Consider the following 19,248-nt stretch of genomic DNA (forward strand, 5'->3'; position numbering starts at 1 on the left):
ACTATGTAATTCCTAAAGCCATTATAGGCATTACAGTATTAAAATCAGCTATAGTTCCTTTCTTTTTTCCAGTTAACAAATACATTCAGTTCAGTGTGCATTAAAATGATCCTTCAAGCTACAGTTTTAATATATTTAAACAGAGGTTTAGTTACTGCTCACCTTGTATCCTTGAGTTATAGGAAGTTTTATCTCCTGCTGAATAAATGATTCTATCCTTCTACACGGCGCTTCACTGCGCCTCTAGCGGTATGACTGTATGTGAAAAATCCACACCGGGTTTAAACTGATGCACCGTATGAACTGGTATACTGCCCTGCACTGAAATCATGCATTCCTAGTTTTGTGACTTGTGCAACCACCTGCTTTTTACTTCCTCACTTTTTGTTCCCTGTTTGGTCAGAACTATGTCCATATAATCAGATTTTGTAGCAGTTCATTAATTGTAACCACTCAATGTTATGATGTGCTATGGTAGTCCCCTCTGTCAAGCTGGTCTTTCTGACATAACAGAATCTCTTCTATTGGCTGAAGGTTGAGACCATTCTAAGAAATAAGTCTGTAAGAAAATAAGGTGTTCTATAAAGAGGATGTAGTTTGCAGCTATACAGTATAATGCAGTAACGTAGTTCAGTAGTTCCAGACTTGATCTTTAAATTTGGTCACAAGATAGAGTAGTTTGAGTGGCCAGTGGTATATTCCTGCTCTGAGCACTTTACTGTATGGAGTGGTGTAAATATCCCTCTGAGGAGAAATGCATCTGTTCCATGTGGCAGCTCTCCATTACCAAAGTCTCAGCCAGTTACAGCTCTAGGGTAATTCTCCTTACAGATTTGGATTCCACAGCCAGTTACCGTCTTTTCCCTCTTTCTTGGTCTGTCTGTCTGTCTGTCTGTCTATACAGCATGTCTGTATGTCACTCCTGTCCTGCTGGCTATGATATACGGATACACTTGTGACATTAAGTGACTGAGCAGCCGCCTGGCACCAGCAGTCACTGTGATTTACAAAGCTGATTTGGTTAGGGCTAAATTTAGTCTCTCTAGAGTTGTGTGCATGAGAGCATGGGATGTGGACTCTGGGATATAAATGTGTGTGCCCGAGTTTGATGCTGCAGTGGATCACTGTTGCCACTCACTAAACAGCTTGCTGTAATCCATGCAAGTCTCCCGGGCATGGCTGCTGATGGTTTGTGTTACATATGGTCGAACATCTCTTTGCCTTGTTGCTATGAAGTTAAAAAGAAAAGTGTCGGGTGTTGACGTTGAGCTTGTACTGCTTTGTTCTGTTCTGATACACAAATTCAAATAAAGGCTGTTTTTTTTCCTCTGGCTGTAGGTGTAGCCGGGATGAAATGACATCAGTTTTTTCTATTTTAGATTTAACAGATAACTTTTTTCGTAACCTGTGGTTTAATGCTTAAGATCTAAATGCGGACCACCGTTGCTCATTAAGCAGAGATGCTCTTTTATGTTTTGCTACATATTTGGTTTGAGGGAGGACGTGCAGTGTTTGGCACACAAGCTTGATGTATATCCTTTTAGCAGCTCGGGATAAGGGGCCATCTCAGAGTGATATTGGTTTCCCTGAAGTTTTAGGACTATAATGGAAATGACCTTTCCCATGTGAGATTAGATGATGCCATCTCTTTTGGCAGACCGTGATCTAATCACCCCCCACTCAACGCTTCCAAAAAAGCTGTTTTCATATGAACAGCAGTTCTGGCTAGACACCGGTTGAAATATGAATGGGAGCACTTATTACGCTCACCATGGCATCTGTTTACATCATTTATGAAAAAGAGCCAATCAGCGTGCAAGGAGGGTCAGCGTGTTAATGTGAACTCCCTTCAATGTGGAGATAAGTGAAAGCACAGTAGCCGCAAGCTTTTTTTAGTGTATATTGAGCCAAACGCTATAAAGCTTTTGATATTTATCAGTTTTAAGACTATTAGCAAATGTTTATTTACCCTTCAGTGTTCAGTCAGTGTTGTGGTCTCTTCCCATTTCTACAGTTTTAGAGGTCCCAAAACAGCTATGACCAGTCGAGCCATGGACTCTATAAAAAGGCCAGCATTAACATATTTAGTAAATCATGCTACATGAATCCTTTTGGGATCAGAACAGGCAGGATATTTACTCCCGTCATACATTGGACAGTGAGCCATCACCTTGTTATGGGTTCACTGGTTATTCCTTATTCTGTTAGATACTGACAGTTGTATACCAGAAATACTAGCTGGTTTTCAGGAACAGGGAATGGGAATGTAAGGATTATAGTTTTTTTAAACAGTTCTTGTTAAAAACCTTGGTTTTGACCAGTTTTTTGGACTCGTTTAAAAACCTATTTTGATTGCTGTTTGCTTGTAAACACAGGTCATTCTGATGTTTAAACCACATCAATCACTCTCTGGAGTTACAGTCTGGTACTCCGGACAGAGACAGCCAGATAGCCAGACAGACCGACAGACACTCATATGCTTCCAAATATGGCAGGGCACTGTGGAGTTGGTGAGATGATCTGTGGAATCTATCACAGTTGCTTCACAGTGGAGTGACAGAAGCTTTGTGGTTGTTGGACACAAGCAGGACATTGACTGATGGGCTCTTCATTTGAATCCCAAGAGCGTGTTTTGAACTGAGTTGCCAAGACGAGAAATACCATTACCCAATGAGTTATTAATAGGAAAGAGCAGATCCTGATCTATTCTAGATCCCATATTGTTTTCAAAAGAGGCTAGAACTGCTTTATGAATGAACAATTATAAAATACTTTAACTTTTGCCTATTTTGTACACAATGGTGACTTACCAAGACCTGAGTTTGTACAGAATACTTAATGTACTAATGTAACAAAATAAATGTACCACAAAAGTGCAGAATATATAATGGATGCTTTTAAACTGAAAACAGAAACAGTTACACCAAAAATACAGTGAAGCTTCACAGTAGATAGCAAAATCAATACCAAATAGACTGCTTTTAAGATAAAATACTACTATTATCACAACATGTACTTTTAGTGTTTCAAATCTTGTGATGTTATTGTGTATGATATGAGTTGGCTTCTGTAACAAATGTGCCCGCCTGTCCGCCCACTTCCTGAGATTCCAAAATTGTAGGTGTTGTTACCATCCTCCCATGCACCATGTGTGCTGCCGATGCTACGCTCCAGGTCTCAATCTCGCATGCTCCCTCTGACCTGCTGCTACTCCTTATTTACGAACTCCCTGATTGTGCAGGTGGCTTTCACTGCTTCCGGTAGGTCTTCCCTCTTCATGGGTGAAAGCTTTTTTTTGTTTTTCTCTTTCCTTGATTAATTTGTGCATTTATTGCACAGCACTTAAAACTTTGTCCTTCTAATTGTACTAACTGACTTGGGGAATCACATCATTTTTGATGATGAACAGTGCCTATGATGAATATGATAAAGTTGGCCCAGCCTGTGTTTTATAATTTAAATTAATCACTCATAGAGCTGTGATTTGGGCTGGGTCATAAGTAGGGCTGCCCCATTAGCCATACTGTTTTACACAGCGCCTGTGTTATTAATGGTGGTGTTTATAGCCTGGATCCATTTAGAGCGGCTGCTTTATTGCAAGGAAGCATCTGCAGAGTGAACTTCTTCTGCGGCCCGACAAACCCCTTGTCCCGCAGCTGACCTGTCACTCACGCCCATCTGTTCCCGTGGAGACGAAGCAAGCCACTTTCAGGCTACGGGAGCTGGACATGCTCCTAACTGCCTCCCACCACCCTGCATGAACCCAGAGTGCATCTGTCACATATATAATGCTCTGTAAGCATGAATTTGTAGGTCCTCTGAGAAGGAAAAAAGGCACACCAGTTTCCCTTAACACTCTGGTGCCACGGTTTATCTTGGATTTACCGGTTACCTTGTATTGGATGACTTAGAGGCTTGTCTACAGAGTTTGAAAGCCTGTTGCATTGTCCAAGTGCTGTTAACATTTCTGATGAAGTTGTTGGAGCGTGAGGTGTGTACATATCCTGTCATTTCATTTTGGTCTGTGTGTGTAAATATAACTTTTATTAGGGGACTCCTCTTCACCTGTGTGTTATCACAGTTACCTAATCAGCCAGTCTTTTGGCAGGAGTGCAGTTCTTACAATTATGGAGATATGGTCCAGCAGCATCAGCTAATGTTTACCCCAACTATCAGAATGAAAAAAGGTATGATTTCAGTGATTTTGCAAGTTACGTAATTGCTGATGCCAGACAACCTTGTTGAAGTGTTTGTGGACCTACTTATCTCCTGGGATTTTAATGAACAGTATAGTTTACTTAATGATACAATAAAAAGTATATGGCGGGTTCTATGGATGCTTTGTTAGGCGAGATCAACAGAGTGGCCCAACTGGTACAAACTGATATAAGGCTATAATAAAAAAATTTAGAACGCTAGAAAGTTAAAGACTATAGAAACGCAGCATGTGGTCTAATGAATCTGATAAGTCTGCTAAGGCACACATGGACATAACCTGCCATTACTAAACAGTGAGGCTGGAGGGTTTTACCTGTCTTCTAATGCTACTTAGCATATTGGTGAATATATGAAAGACAAGCTCCGCCTACAAGCTTACATGCTAGTCATGAAACCGCAATATAGTGCAATGTGTTGCGATAAAATATAATGGCAGCAAGTTAGAAGGTCAGAATGTCATCGAGTTATATTGCCTAACCTTAGCAAACTCTAAAGACCTTTTTTTGAATTGAAACCTGCAGCTTTTTACAGTAGCAGGTGCCACTAATTACAGACTCGTGTGTCTTTACCACCCCACCCTCCATTAGACGACACATGCCATGTGAAAAGCCCTGCCCAGAATAGTGCCTGGCTCAGGCTGTACTGAAACAAAGAGAATGCATCATAACGGGTAGAGATTTCTCTTTTCAAAACAGAGCAGCGGAGGAGACTGGGGAGAGCGCGGGTGGGAGAGAAAAAGAGCAAAGGAGGGAGAGATTGTTGGAAGGATGGTGTGTCTGTGTGTGAGGGAGAAAGAGAGAGGGAGAGAGAGGAGATTAGAAAAAAACTGCTTAGTTGAGCAGTAATAACACAGCGTAGCGATTTCATCTTCCCTGAACGTGATCTTCAACAACTGTGAGCGCTCAAATGCCTGTTGCCAGGTTACCGGCCGATACTGTGAAAAGCGGGATTGTGTACGCGAGCGGCATGGGGAAGCGCCATTGACTCGCGCCCGTCTCTAAATAATGAATCACTGATGCGTCCAGAGCCGGGCAAAGGCGATGAATAGGAGAGCGTGATCGGGATCGAAACCGCAGCGTCCGAGGAGTCGCCCTGGGGGGCTTCTGGTAAAAGGGGTGGGGGGTTTTGGCCATGCAGCTCCAGTCTGCGACGCATTGCAAGTTGTCTGGCTTCATCCTGGGTGAAAAATGCTCGGCATCTTCAAAAATGGAAGCGCACCGGTACGTAGGCACTGGGTTTCCGTGGGCTTCCGTCTGGCCGGGGGTGTGTGGATCAAAGCAATCTGTTGCATATTTGGAAGGGGGAGCATCTGGCTCATTGCATTCATAATGCTGCTCTAACGCTCAGGCTCCAGTGTTGCATAATGTGGTGTCGAAAATGGGGGGGGAAAAATCCGTCCATATGATACAGGGATTGGCACTGCTGCTGCTAACACTGGTTTGATTGTAGCTGTAGATTTGTTTAATAGTGCCACTGCTCTGTCATAACTGTGCTTTATGGAGGATGAGCTCACTAATGGAAGCAGAGCTGATGTCTTCAGTAAGATTATTGCATTTCCTCTAATAGCTCCTCGTGGCGTGATTGTAATTGGCCTTCGAACCATTAGGCGAGCTATAAACATTTGTGTACTGCGGAATTCTGCCATCAAACATTGATCAAGATTTCAGCAATTTGAACATGCTACGCTGCAATCCAGACTGGAACCTCCTTTCATTTGTTGATTTCCTTATTCTGTCTGTAAGAAGTGTTATAACCTAAAGTCAGTACATAAATGCTTTTATCCAGCAGGAACAGTGCTGCCAGTCACAGCCATGATTAACAGCAAACGCTTAAGATCATTTTCCTCAAGGCAGCCTCAAGTAATGAGTGTATAAGTGATGGATGTGTGCGTGTTGGGTGTAAAGTCGTGTGTGTGTGTGTGTGTGTGTATGGGATAGTGTGGAGGAGAAGAGTGTATGAATGGGTGCTCAATGGGAGGCTTCAGTAAAGTGCCGGCTCAGGGAGAACTGGTCTCAGTCAGCACTCACCTGCCACTTTCTCATTTCCCTGCCACTCTGTAAAAAGAGAAATTGAGCTGACTTCCACAAACAAGGTAGCATTGTCAAACCCATCGCAACCTCTGTGTTTGCCTCAGGCCTTGTCCACTGCTGCCATTTTCACTAGCCAACATGGCACTGAATGAGGACACTTTAAGAAGTGTGTGAAGGACCAGAGTTTTTTTTTTTTGTGTGTCTGTTTGTTTTGAAGTCTGAGCTCTTGTTTCGTGGATCCTGTTGAGAGAGACCTGTCAGACCAGACTTTTTAATGACCTACTTGCTGACTTAAGATAACTTAAGAAGTTTTTAGAAAATTGTGCATTCTTGTCTTCCACTGGTGTCTAAAAAGACTGCGAGCTCAGGCTGTATGGATTTCCAACACAACAAGCAGTCCAGTATGATTTACTCTATATTCCAAAATAATTTGCACATTTTTAATGTAAACATTATACTGTATCATGGAATAAAACTTTAAACAAGTGCTTTATTGGTTGTCTGTTTAATTTCCATCTTAACTCTTTTCATAGCATAAATATTAGTTACTAATCAGTTACAGTTACTCAGTTTAAAATTGTACACACTTTTAACTATTGCTTTCCTTATTTTCTTGATTCAGTGTAAAATGATAACTTCTCAAATGGTGCCAATAGACATAGACATCCTTCCAAGTTTTGTTAGCACTGCCCTAATCAGCTTTTTGGTATGTTACAATTATAGTAAGGTTAACAAAATATTACATCTTATAAACACATTTTTCTTTCTCTTTTTTCAGAACACAAGCTTTAGTCAAAAACAGAAGCTGTTTGGCTGTTTACTGCTAATTTGAGGGTGCTTTTGCTGTGGTGATGATGCTTGTCAAATAGTCCTCTCCTCTAGTCTGTGAGCTTGTAGACTGTAACAGTGTGGTTCCTAATGAACCCAGGAAAATGTGAGTGTGTGTGTGTGCAGTGGCAGCAGCAGTAGCAGTAGCTAGCGGCAGGTGGGAAGGTGCTTTTCTCAAGGGGTTTGTGGTTGCCATGCTACTGTCCTAGGTCAGACTAATTACTGTCAGTTGTAAGAGAGTGACCTGTTGATCGCAGTTAGGAAGCTCTCTAATGTGCTTTTGCACACGTGCTGTTTTTCCTGTGCAGTAGTTTATCTTTGTCATCTGAAAAAAGGCCAGTTTACACACAGCCATTAACCTACTTCCCTTTTTTAGACTTGTTTTTGTGAATCATTCATTCTTCAGTTTATCTTGCAGAGATATCTTGCAGAGATATTGCTCCCAAAGTCTTTTACATATCCAAATAAATGTAATAACAGCTCTCAATCCTCAGTTGTCTTCTTATTGTTATCAGACCAGATCAGAAAAAAATTACTACTCCTGTAGCAATTTATTTTTACCTCTGCTTAAACAAAATTGCAAATTAGAAACTGAATTGCAGTAACTATGTTAGAAGACAGTGATACTAGTATATGTATTTTTTACAATAAAACAATGAGACATTACATTCTACAGCAGCAGAATTTATTGGTATATTTGTCCACTTAGAGCCTACAAGGGAACCAAATTGTGATCGGTAGACTAGTAACACACCCACAACTTTACATTTAGTGGAATTATTATTATTATCTGAAATGTTTTCTTACTTTTTTCCTTCCATGACTTATTCTTTTAAATGTTAAATGCTGGGGGCTCTGAGTGGTCCAGGGGACTAAGCGCTACCACTATTATACCACAGTAGATCGTTGGGTCGAATCCTGTTTATGTAGCTTGCCATCAGCTACCTGAGAGAGCACAATTGGCCCTCTGGGTGGGTAGATGTCGCTCTCTATCCCCCATTACTCCAAAGGGTGATGTCTGCATCACAAGCTGTCTGTGAGCTGATGTATCAGAACTGAGTCGCTGCTCTTTCTTCCGGGTGCTCTGTGATGCTACTCAGCAATGCTGCATCAGCAGCAGTTTAAGAAGAGGTGGTGGCTGACTTCACATGTATCAAAGGAAGCATGTGCTAGTCTTCTGGTGTTGGCATCACTAGTGATAGCAGGATTCCTAATGTGTGGGTTGGGTAATTGTAATTGTAATAAGACACTTTTAGATTATTTTCACACCAGCACTTTTTGGTCTTATTTGGCATTGAGTATTAAAGCAGCTTTACACTGCACAGGTATATGTGCTAGTCTGAAAAATATAATTTTGATTTGCTAAGTTTACTTTCTTGCTCCCGCTTCAGACAGCTCTGACCAAGCAGAGTAGATGGCGTGCTCGCGTGGTTTGTTGATTGCGCATTTTTGTGCGTTTAGGTTTTTGCATGTGTGAAAACAAATCAAACCGAAGAGGAAAACGCTCAGTCAACACACTCATCAACTGATCCGGACCAGAGAAACAAACTACGGGTGTGAAAATGCCATTAATGTTATTAACATTATTTTAGACTTATTTTGATTTATTTAGTCTGGTTCAGAAGGTGAAAATTAAATTAAATTACCTAAGGTAGTTTTTACAATTTATTGGGCTTAAAGATGTAAGAGGTTTGTAATGTTAAATACAGTGACTAACTAAACCGCTAAATTATGATAATCAGGCAGTGTTCTTGTTCATGTTCAGCTGTGTTTCTTTGAAAAGGTTTCCTTATGTCCCTGCTGTGAGCTAAAAGTTACCAGGTCTGGCATGTAGAATGCGGTCACCAAAACTACTGTTGGAACAATGATGCATTGCCTTGTCCTGCAAAGCATAGCATGAAAAGAATGTGCTCAGCTTCTACTGTGTGTGTGTTGTGTTTGTGTGTGTGTTGGTCTGTGAGTGGAGTGTATTTTTGAGCCTTGTTTGCTGTTGCTGTGGAGGAGGTGAGGTGTTTGCAGTGTAGGGGACCCTCCAGCTCTCCTGTGGCATCATCCTCAGTCATAATAATTACTGCAAGATAGCCTCATGCTAACATAGTGGCATATTGGCACTGGGGTCTCCAAAAGCATGTAGAAGACACAGTGAAGTGTTGGCCTGAGAGTTTTCATCAACTGCTTGTGGTGTGCAGTGTATCGGTGGCCATGATACTCATGATGACTCCAGTCTCTAATCTCAGGCTCTGGCCCAGGTTTTTTGCATACAGCAGCATTAAAATGGGCAGTTCTCTCAAGTCGAAAACAGTAGCTGGCATCCATGCCCCACACTCAAAGCTGATGAATATGTTCCTGTTGCAGGCAATTATATCATAACCAGGTTTAAAAAAATATTTATGAACATTTATTTTTCATAGGAAATGCACAGCTAAAATCAATTAACTGTGGTTAGTTATGTGTTAAGATGCAAGCTGCACTGTCTGATGTTACCTAGATGTTTACTACTCTGGCTGATGTTACTTGGGTGTAAACTATTCTGTCTGATATTCTGTATGACCTTAACTGCTCTAGTTAATATTAGCTAGAAGTTGTTGCACTAGTTAAGTTTTTGCCTTTTGACACTTGTTAGTGCTGCCACATTAATGTTCATATTAGATGATTAATATATACAGTATATTTGTACAATATTATCTGCACAGTTTATGGCAGTGATTTATGGAGGTGATGTATAATGTGGCCTACTGTCATTCTCATCACCAACTATCTTTATTTGTTCATGAATGGCAGGCAGCTTGTCTGGATTGTGTGTAACATTTACATTTTGAACAGTTTGAGCTTTAGCCCAAGAGACAAGTCCCCCACAGTAACATTTTTTGTTGTGTGGAAATCACAAAGCACCTCCTGTCTATCATTTAAACTGATTTCTTATCCTGTGTGACTGAATCAGTCGTAAACATTTATAGACCTGCAGGAAAATTAGCTTGCCCTTCCTCCCTATGGAAAGCTGATCTCATCAGTACTTTATGCTCACTCTACTTGATGGATTATAACATAAACTTGTTTTAAAATAGTAATTCATTTGTTGTGCAGCAATGCTATATGAATGTGTCCCTGATCGTTACACACTTAGCAGCTTTTTTAAACCACCTCTTCTGGGACAGAGATTGTCTCAAGTAACACATGTGCCAGGTTCACGTCTACATCCACAATACGTGTTGGAGGTGTGGGAGGTGGACGAGCCACGAGGAGAAGGGTGATTGGCTTTTTCTTTTGTCCTTACACAATATCTCTCTCCCAGTATTACGGAGGAGCCACGCACAAAACCCGCCCACATACAGTGTTGCTAAGGTGATGGCTGTAATTCCTCAGCCTATAAAAAGACCAGAGGAGAGCGAGACTCACCAGTGAAGGCTTGTGACTTATGAGGATGCTTCTCTTGGCCTTCATGCGGGCGAATGCCTGGCATTGTCCAACTGTTACTACCGTAATTATGCTCTAAGGCTAATTTCAGCACATTGGTGTAATGTTGATATTTTTATTTATTTATTTATTTTTGGAGTTCTGAGTTAGACCCCACCAATCCCATCCTCATGATGAGCAGCACATGATGTCTCTGCAGGGTTATCAAAGCCTTAAAGCTTAACTAATGCAATATTCACACATTCCAGTCTTCTCCCTTCTGCATCCCAAGAGTGCCTGCACTTAAAAATGTCTGTAATTAAATTGTAGAATATAAGTCCCGGAGTTTTTCCTATTCTGATGGTTTCGGATCCAGTGACTGAGGAGAACAGTGAGTAGGCCGGTCACAATAACTGTTTTTAATGGGAGATACATTTTCCTAGTATTTATTGTGATAAATGTTTATACTGTAATTTTAAAATATTTTTATGCGACTAGTATATGAATGTATGTATATACATAGACCCATACAATTTAGCACTTTATTTGAAAAGTGTACATAGCTCATTCCAGTTAATGGGATCGCAAACTCAGCATTCAGAAAGGATCACTCTGGGGTTTGGGATCAGATCATAGAGTGATAGACTGGGGAGATAAGTCTACTCTGCTTCTCCGCACAAAGCTCATTTGAATGTTCAGCAGCAGCTCTGGTTGAGTTAGAGTCAGATAGGGTAAATAGCTGGCTGAGTGTAGCAGGTTCAGATTGAAGGTCTGGAACTTTCCTGTGCTGCTGTATAGCATATGCATTTTTGACTTAAGCGTTATGAAATTTGAGGTGGGGTGGGGTGGCCTTCTCTCCCTCTTCTCTCTGGTTAAACACATTGACAATATCAAGGTCATCAAAAACAATAAACATCATATTCATTTATTGTACGATAAGCGTAACAAAATAATCACAGCAGGTCTAACTGAGAAATCCTCATGGTCATGCTGGTGAACCAGATTGAGACAACATTGGATTGTAACGCTTTGCATTATGCTGCAGTAGCTGTTAGAAGGTGGCCAAAATGTGATCAATTCAGGTGACCACCTGAAGGTACTGTCTGAGCTTATACATTTAATTGCTGCCACTTGATTTGCAGATTACCTAATTGCACATATCAGTATCTAATGAAGATCTCTGAGAGTATACATTTTCACTGAGCAGTTGTGGATCAGCATGCATCTCACAGTGGGAGTCTGAGCCTATTTCAAGCTCCATGCAACACCTACACCATAGCCCAGACCCTCCTGTGAGCAGTCATCCTTCTGCTAGAGCCATCTCCATGTTACAGGAGTGTGGTTTTAAAATAGCTCTTGTCTTCTTTCTCACGCTCCCAAAGGCTAGTGGAGTAGGTAAAAAGCTCTGTTAGTGTTCATTCAAAAGTCCCAAATCATTGCTAAGAGCATTTTCAGATCACCTCGGATGGAAGAAATGCATTTTTAGATCCTCTGTTGGAGTTCCACTGCTTGTTAATTCTCTGCCTTGCAGTAAAATACGGCTTTTTTTGTCTTTAACATTTTCCTAAGTGTGTGATTTCTGGGCCAGTATATGTCCTGCAGAAGTCCTCTGATAATAAATGGCTGAGGAGTTGCAGCCCCCACTCTGATATTAGCTTGTTTCTATCCAGTTTTACTTTCCCCCAATGAACATGTGCCTAACATGCATTTGTGTCAAACAATATATTGAGAAGAAAATCGATAATTCATTATCTAAACAGTTACGGAGCTTGCATTTCCATTAAATCTTAAATTTCCATCTTAAATTAAAGGTGGATTTCTGGTTTCTGTTTAATTACACTCAATGTGAACACTCAGCAGAACCTTTACCCATTCCTCTTCCCTCATAGTTCGTGATTGTGAATAAACTTATTTTTTAATGTCCATCCAAGCAGCATAGTTTTATTGCCTTATTTAGGGCATTTAAATATATTTTTTATTTGTATATTTTTGTCACACTATCCTTGGCTTAAAATGAGCAACTAAGGTACTTTGTATGTTGCTACTTTACGTAGTTATTTCATTTGATGCAGTAATATGCAGGTATTTGTGGCGTTTAATGGTAGCCTTCCATCATAACATTTTAGAGCAATCAGATTTTAGTTGAAGCTAGTTAGTCAGTTCAGGTATTATATACTTTTTTTTATATTTCTTTATTGTATTATTCTTTTATTATTCTTTTTCGAAACTAGTTATCCAGGATGCTAACTGCTAAATTGCCACTGCCTCAACAATGGCAGTTATGTAAAGTTTTATGCTAAAGCTAAATTGTGCACAATTTTGCTATTCATTTTTCCTTCTCAGCTAAGAGGATCTGGCACATATCACCAGCCGTGGCATTTATATACACTGTCTAACACATCTAATTTAAGAGCTTTTATGAACTGACTATAGATAAAAAACCCTGTATCATGAATTGAATGAATTTCTGCACCGTACATGATATATCTTGTTACAATGATCAACCTACCATACATAGAAGTTAATAAATACTTTAGCCTTGATCCTGAGCGCTAGCTACTGTTAAATTAGGCTTCTTAGAAAATGTTTGGTTTTGATATTTGTTTTACAGATCTATGTTTTACTCCTGCTGAAATGTTCTCCTGCTAATTGATAAAAGTTTAACTACTCTAGTTATTCCAATCTTTTAGTGGCACCTAAAAGATTCTGCTGTATTTTGTGCATAGTAAATCTGTTCATGAGCAGGCAGTAAAAGTAGGAGGATTTGGCTACGTCCCTGCTGGTCTCCAAACCCACAGAGGGACAGGATTAATGTGGCCTTCATGGCTTCCTGTCTCGGGCTCGGGCTCTTGCCGAAAAAACCACATTGTCGTCCATGGAAATACCATCTCCTCCTCAGTGCTGACTCACCAACTTAAATGAGTGTTCTTCGTGGACCTCGCAAAACATGGGTTTGCAGGAATGCTGAGTTAGATCCCATTTCTTGTTCTTGTTTTTCACATAGTCAGATGTTTCCACCAAAGTTTAGAAAGCAGCTTCGCTTGTGGTAAGAAAACACAGCACATAAAGATTTAGAATAGCTTCAGCCTGACCTCTTTACTTTATCCATTCAAGACTTGTTTTCCTTAGCTAAGTCTGCTTTTGTGAACAGCAATGGAAAGTAGTCATTTTGTTGTTTGCAAAGCTTGGTGGATCTCGCTTATTTACAAACAGATAAGCCGGCTGAAGAGAGAGAAAAAAAGGAATTATTCTGATTCTGACTGCATGCAGTGTGAATAACTTTTCCTGTAGCATTTTGCTTCTTCCTAGCCTAAGCCTAGACTAATGAGTATTGATGGCAGTCATTCTGACCATGTAATATACTTACTTAGAAGATCCATAACTAATTGCTTAAATAATGAGCTATTCACTGCGTCTTTGGGTGTTATTGTAATATGGTAGGATTGGGCAGTGTTTCATAAAGGAAAGCTAACAATATAATTTTCCCATACTGCATGAAGTATATTTTAAAGATTACCATTTTTTTATTTGATGCACAACAATGAAATAATGAAAATAACTAGTGTGCAATTAGAGGCCACATGAATAATTGGCTTAGCGTAATAGTGGGAAATAATAATTACCTAAGAGGCTAGATCATGTAAATTTTGCTCATTGAAAAATGATGAGTTTTTTGTTTACATTATCATCCATGTTGATCAAAATGGGAGAATACTAAACAACAGTTTCTGTAGAGTTTCTGTAGTATATGAATAATTTTGTGTGTGTGTGTATATATAAATATATGCATTTAAAGTGGCCTATAACATCGAGAACAAATATGTATGTTCAAACGTTTACCAACTCTAAGTAGGGCTGTCCCTAACGATTATTTTTTAAACGATTATTCTAACGATTATTTTTTTCGATTAGTCGACTAATCTACTCATTGAGAAACATATTTAAATAATTATTTTACGTTTTAAAGCAAACGATAAATTACTATATTTATATATAATAACAACAACAACAACAACACAAGCCTACTAAACCAAACCCCACACTTATAATCACTTACATGTACAGCACGTTGTTTAGATCTATAACGCTAAAAATGGATAAGCTCCCATACACCACAACCGAGTGTTGCACTGTTTTCTGTGACCGCTAGATTTTGTGACCACTGGCAAGTAGTTCTCAGCAGACCGGTGCACTGGCCGATTCGAAACGTGTTCGTTTCTAATGTTTACCCCGACTGGCCAAAACGGTTCAGTTTAGGGCTGAGGGTAAGGTGTAGGTATAGAAAGCTTCCGTTTTGCCAATGAATGCTCATAACCGTGAGCACTGGTCACAAAATTCCGACGGTGACAGAAAACGGTGTGACACCGCAGCGCCGACGGCGCTAGCTAAAATAACTTAAGGCAGCTAGCTTAGCTAAACACCTGAACCTATGAATAATGCTACTGTTTCTGGAAACTGCGAAATGCCATGCACAAATATAAACCAAAAATGTATAATTTCTGCCTGTGGCAGGTTTAAAACCTTTGGTAGACAGCCTTAAGTCTTTTTAAGGACACCCGCGGAGACCCTGATGTAAACGGTAACTTACTGTGTGACCCTGTTGACATAGTGCTCCTGGATGTTTGCGCTTCAAGTGCTCCTTTTGCACGTATGGCAGAGGACCACATTGTTGCCCTTTTGCGTGAAATGCTCCCAAACTTTAGATGCCCGCTGGCGTTTTTTTGTAGCTGGAGATTGCTCTCCGGAGTCCAAGCTCTCTAGAGCTTAGATTCTCTGCCCGAACCCGACATGACCCGAGGCCCGCCCGTAAATCCGACCCGGGCTCCAGAAAATAGTCCGAGATGTAGGCGTCTGTTTTTTAATTATATTTTTATTTTTAAAAAAATAACGAAAACTGAAAGTGAAACTAAACTAATTTATTTATAAGCGCTGTTTTCACTACCGCAGTTCTACAGCGGGGGTGTTGTGCCGATTCTGTCCGCGAAGCGGGAGTCAGATTCAGCAGAGAGTCGGATTCGGCACAAACGCGGCGGCACCTCGCGGTCCGCGGTGTCAGTTGTAAGCGCTCGCGCTCGCTCATTAAAACGCTCATTAAAACGCTCATTAAAACAGCCCGAAAACAGCCAGTTGGAATTTTTGGGCCCGATCTAACCTCTAATGCTCTCCACAGGCGCCGCCATGTTTACGACGCGCCGACGCACGTTATGCAAATCGATGTATTTTTGTAATCGATGACGTCGATTATGTCGACGCGTCACCCCAGCCCTAACTCTAAGGCAAATTTATACTTCTGCGTGCACATATCGGTGGTTCTGTGTCGCTCTGCAGTTTAAACCACGAAGGCAGGAATGTGTGGGCAGGAACGCGAGGCCTAGCGGACCAATCATAGCTAAGACAGTCCACATCTCACAACACGTAGTTACATTTTCAGGGAGGTGCGCGCTGAGCTACAGTATATAGGCTACATAGACTATGGTGTAGGTTTGATGCAGAAGTATAAATTGTCTTTTACAGCTGTCTGTGTAGCTTCTGGATGCATGAGACTCTGCAGTCATGTTAGTAGGCTGCATCCAGTCATATTTCAAAAAGGCTGGTATGGAGAGTTGAGAGGCTTTTATTCTCAGTAATATTTGATTGTGTTATTGAAATATATATGGGTTTTTGTTAAATAATGTAAAATGTCAGTTCAGCCCTGAAACCTTTAACTGAATATGAAAATTCATGGTCATTGCATGGTCACTGAAAAATCAAAGGTGCAAACAAATGACAATTTTGAGAAATAGGGGAGTCTAGTTACGTTTTACTAAGTTATTGTTTGTTTGAATGTATTTTAACGTTACCTAGTGAGTTTTAAAGCATTTGCGCACTTTTTATTTCCCAGATAATGGATTCTTTATTTACAAATGTAGACAACTAAAACTATATCTGCATGATCTAAAAATCTAAATATATATATATAGGATTATAATAATTGTTGAGCTGGTACTTTAACACAGTAATCCAGCATCACCTAAATGCTCTGCTCTTCTGACATACAATAAATCCGTTGAATTTTAACAAATATTTGTCTTAATTTGTTCATTTATTTTTTTGTTTAAAGCCGTTATCTGCTGATACTAACATGTTTACATGGTGTGATTGTTCAGCCTCTTTCTGAGGGGTTGTATTTTTGGTCATGATCCATTTAGGCCAACTCCCCCTCCCTTTATCCCTCTGCAGTGAGGAAGGACTTATCACACAATCTCCAGCCTGCAGGAATTGGTATTCATGAACTCATGCTGGTGTGTCCAATTTGCCACTGATGTCACTCTCCATGGTAATGTCATGGTTACCTTATCAGCTGATCATGTGATTTGCCTCGACTTTATTCTGAGACATCTTTTAAAACACTTTTATGACTATGTTTAATTCTCTTTTTATCTCTTTTTATCAGTGGATAATGCAAAGGTCTTAAAATTTGCACCTTGATTCAGTAACACACTGTCACCCCTACCATGGGCATTTTGGGCAGGAAGCCATGCTTGGGGTCTGAATTTTATAACTTCTAGTCTGTGATGATTGGTTAATGCCTAAATTTTTCTGTATGTATTTACCATGCTGTGGCTTTTGTTAACAGATTACATTTGCAGCCAGGTATGTTAGATACATTAGAGAGTTTACCTGCCTTTTTTGTCAAGTGTTCTGTTTTTAAGACTAAAATACATGTATTTGTGTCAACAGTGCTAAATAGAGCCCCGTAACATTTTCAGTTTTCTTTGGTAAGCTTTACTCATAGGTTTTGCAATTTATCTCTGTGACAAAAAAAGTGCTTAATCATTTACGTTGGACATTCATTATCCTTCACTGTTGCAAGAGAGCAAATACCCGAAGTACTGGGAACATCGCTGTGATTGAACGTTTGTTTGCTTGAGGATCATGCATATTCAGCATTATAATCAGCATAATCTGCTGATTTATTCAGCATATTTATCTCTGGGAAAATCATATATTTTAATCTTACCTCTAGTAGCAAAGCACTTTGTCATTCTGTATTTAATCTATTTTTCATAGGCCTAACAAAGAACCAGCAGAAAGATGGATGCAGAGGCTGCAAATGTTCTGGCAGCGGGCCTAAGCCTATAGTTTTGTAAATGTTGATTTGGTTTAGTAATTACACAACATAAACCAGTATAGGACTTATTCCGTGGGTTTTGCTGATAGTATCAGTGTAAAATTGTGTAAGATTCATCCTTTTTCCAGAAAGCCTTTGCTAATGAGTAGCCTTAAAGAAAACACGACAAGCTAAGCATTGACATATATTGACTTTTGGGATAGATATTTTTAAATGATGATTAATTAACTGTTATGTTTTTGAAGGAAGATTGCTGCCAGGGAAAAGCTACTAGTTATCTCACTATATTATCACATGTGGCCATGCTGTCATAAGTTTTTAATATTGAGATGTATGTGGGCTCTGTTCTGCAGTTTGCTGAGTCAAGATCCTGCCCTCCTGATTTCTGGAAGAATTTTTTGCTGAAGTGCCATTTTTTTTTTTTTTTTTTTTTTTGTAATGAGGGAAGATTTAGAGCTATGCTTGTTCATGTTGGTAAGGATCTGCAGCAAATCTATGCTATTACCCCTTTAAAGTAAACAAATGCCATACCCTTCAATTCCTAGATATATATCTACATAGCCATATATCTGCCGCCCTGCAGAGTTTAGCTCACCCTCATCGACCAAACTTGATACAGGTATTGAAGTCCTTTAGGAAAATCTAAATGTGTCGAATCTGACGTGATGGGACCCTGTGTTTCCTTTGTTTTTGCCATTCCATTTATATTGCAGGAAACTTGCAGAACCGTCTGTCCACAAAAATATATATAATGGACTGTATAGTAAACATATAATGATTATACAATGATTGTTTAATGGAAAATACCCCTTGGTAAATTTTGGCGTAGTTGTGTGCCTGTACTGTTAAACCTGGGTATCAAAAACAAGCATAAATCTTTCATAAGATTAGTGCAAATATTATTCTCACTATGATACTTCAGTTGAATGTTAATTTAAATACTAGTATTTTAGTCACTTACACTTCAAAAATGACTAAAATACTGCTTTAACCCCTTTTAAAACTGTGCTTCTTATGAAAAACACAAAAGCTGAGCTCTCTCTTTCCAAAATGTTTTTTGTCAGTCACTCGGTCAAGGATTTTCTTTTTGTTGTTTTCTATTTAAACATCCAACCAAATTAATTAATGACAAAAATATATATTTAAATATGTTTTAAATAATATTTTTATCTTTTATATAGAGATTTTCTGTACTTTTGTATGATCTGTTCGTGATACTAAGGCTTGTTCTTGCCATCAGTCTGGCTTGAAAAGACAGCAGTGTCTTCTTGAGCAGCTATGTCCTCAGTTTCTGTGTGATATGACTCTTAGATAGCGAAGGTCCAACAGTCTCCGTCTGTACGTCTGCTCCTTAATTAAAGTGCAGGGATTGGTGTCGGTGGACAATCCTGTTAGATTAGCCCTTATCTGCCAGGCGGCTGATCCAAAGATCTCATCATGGCATTTGATGAATTTTGTGATTAACATCTGTGACATCCACATATTCTGGAATCTTTTATCATGTTTAATCATAAGGCTATAACTACACTACATGCATGCTTGTGTATGTATTTTCCCTATTAAAAAGGTTAGCTGTTGCTGTTCTCTTTGCTGTTGCTGTTGCTGATCTGTTAATTTTGAATTCCGCTGGATAGTAAATGGTATTGAAGCTAATGGTCTCCTGTGAAA

At 39.7% G+C, this 19,248-nt stretch overlaps 1 protein-coding gene across 6 annotated transcripts in view; it reads left to right on the forward strand.

The window, feature by feature from the left end:
- The first annotated feature begins 5,000 nt into the window (after positions 1-5,000).
- enah (ENAH actin regulator) overlaps positions 5,001-19,248 on the forward strand; it is a 66,886-nt gene continuing 52,638 nt past the window's right edge. The window contains exon 1 of one of the 6 annotated variants that reach the window (XM_015604835.3): positions 5,001-5,438. In XM_015604835.3, the coding sequence (XP_015460321.2) occupies positions 5,350-5,438 (89 nt within the window). In that variant the 5' untranslated portion in view covers positions 5,001-5,349. The remainder of the gene's footprint in view (positions 5,439-19,248) is intronic. The other 5 variants (XM_022666301.2, XM_049480751.1, XM_022666329.2 and 2 more) reach the window with 5 other exon arrangements.

This window comes from Astyanax mexicanus, chromosome 1 (genome assembly GCF_023375975.1).
Source record: "Astyanax mexicanus isolate ESR-SI-001 chromosome 1, AstMex3_surface, whole genome shotgun sequence".
Lineage (NCBI taxonomy): Eukaryota > Metazoa > Chordata > Actinopteri > Characiformes > Acestrorhamphidae > Astyanax > Astyanax mexicanus.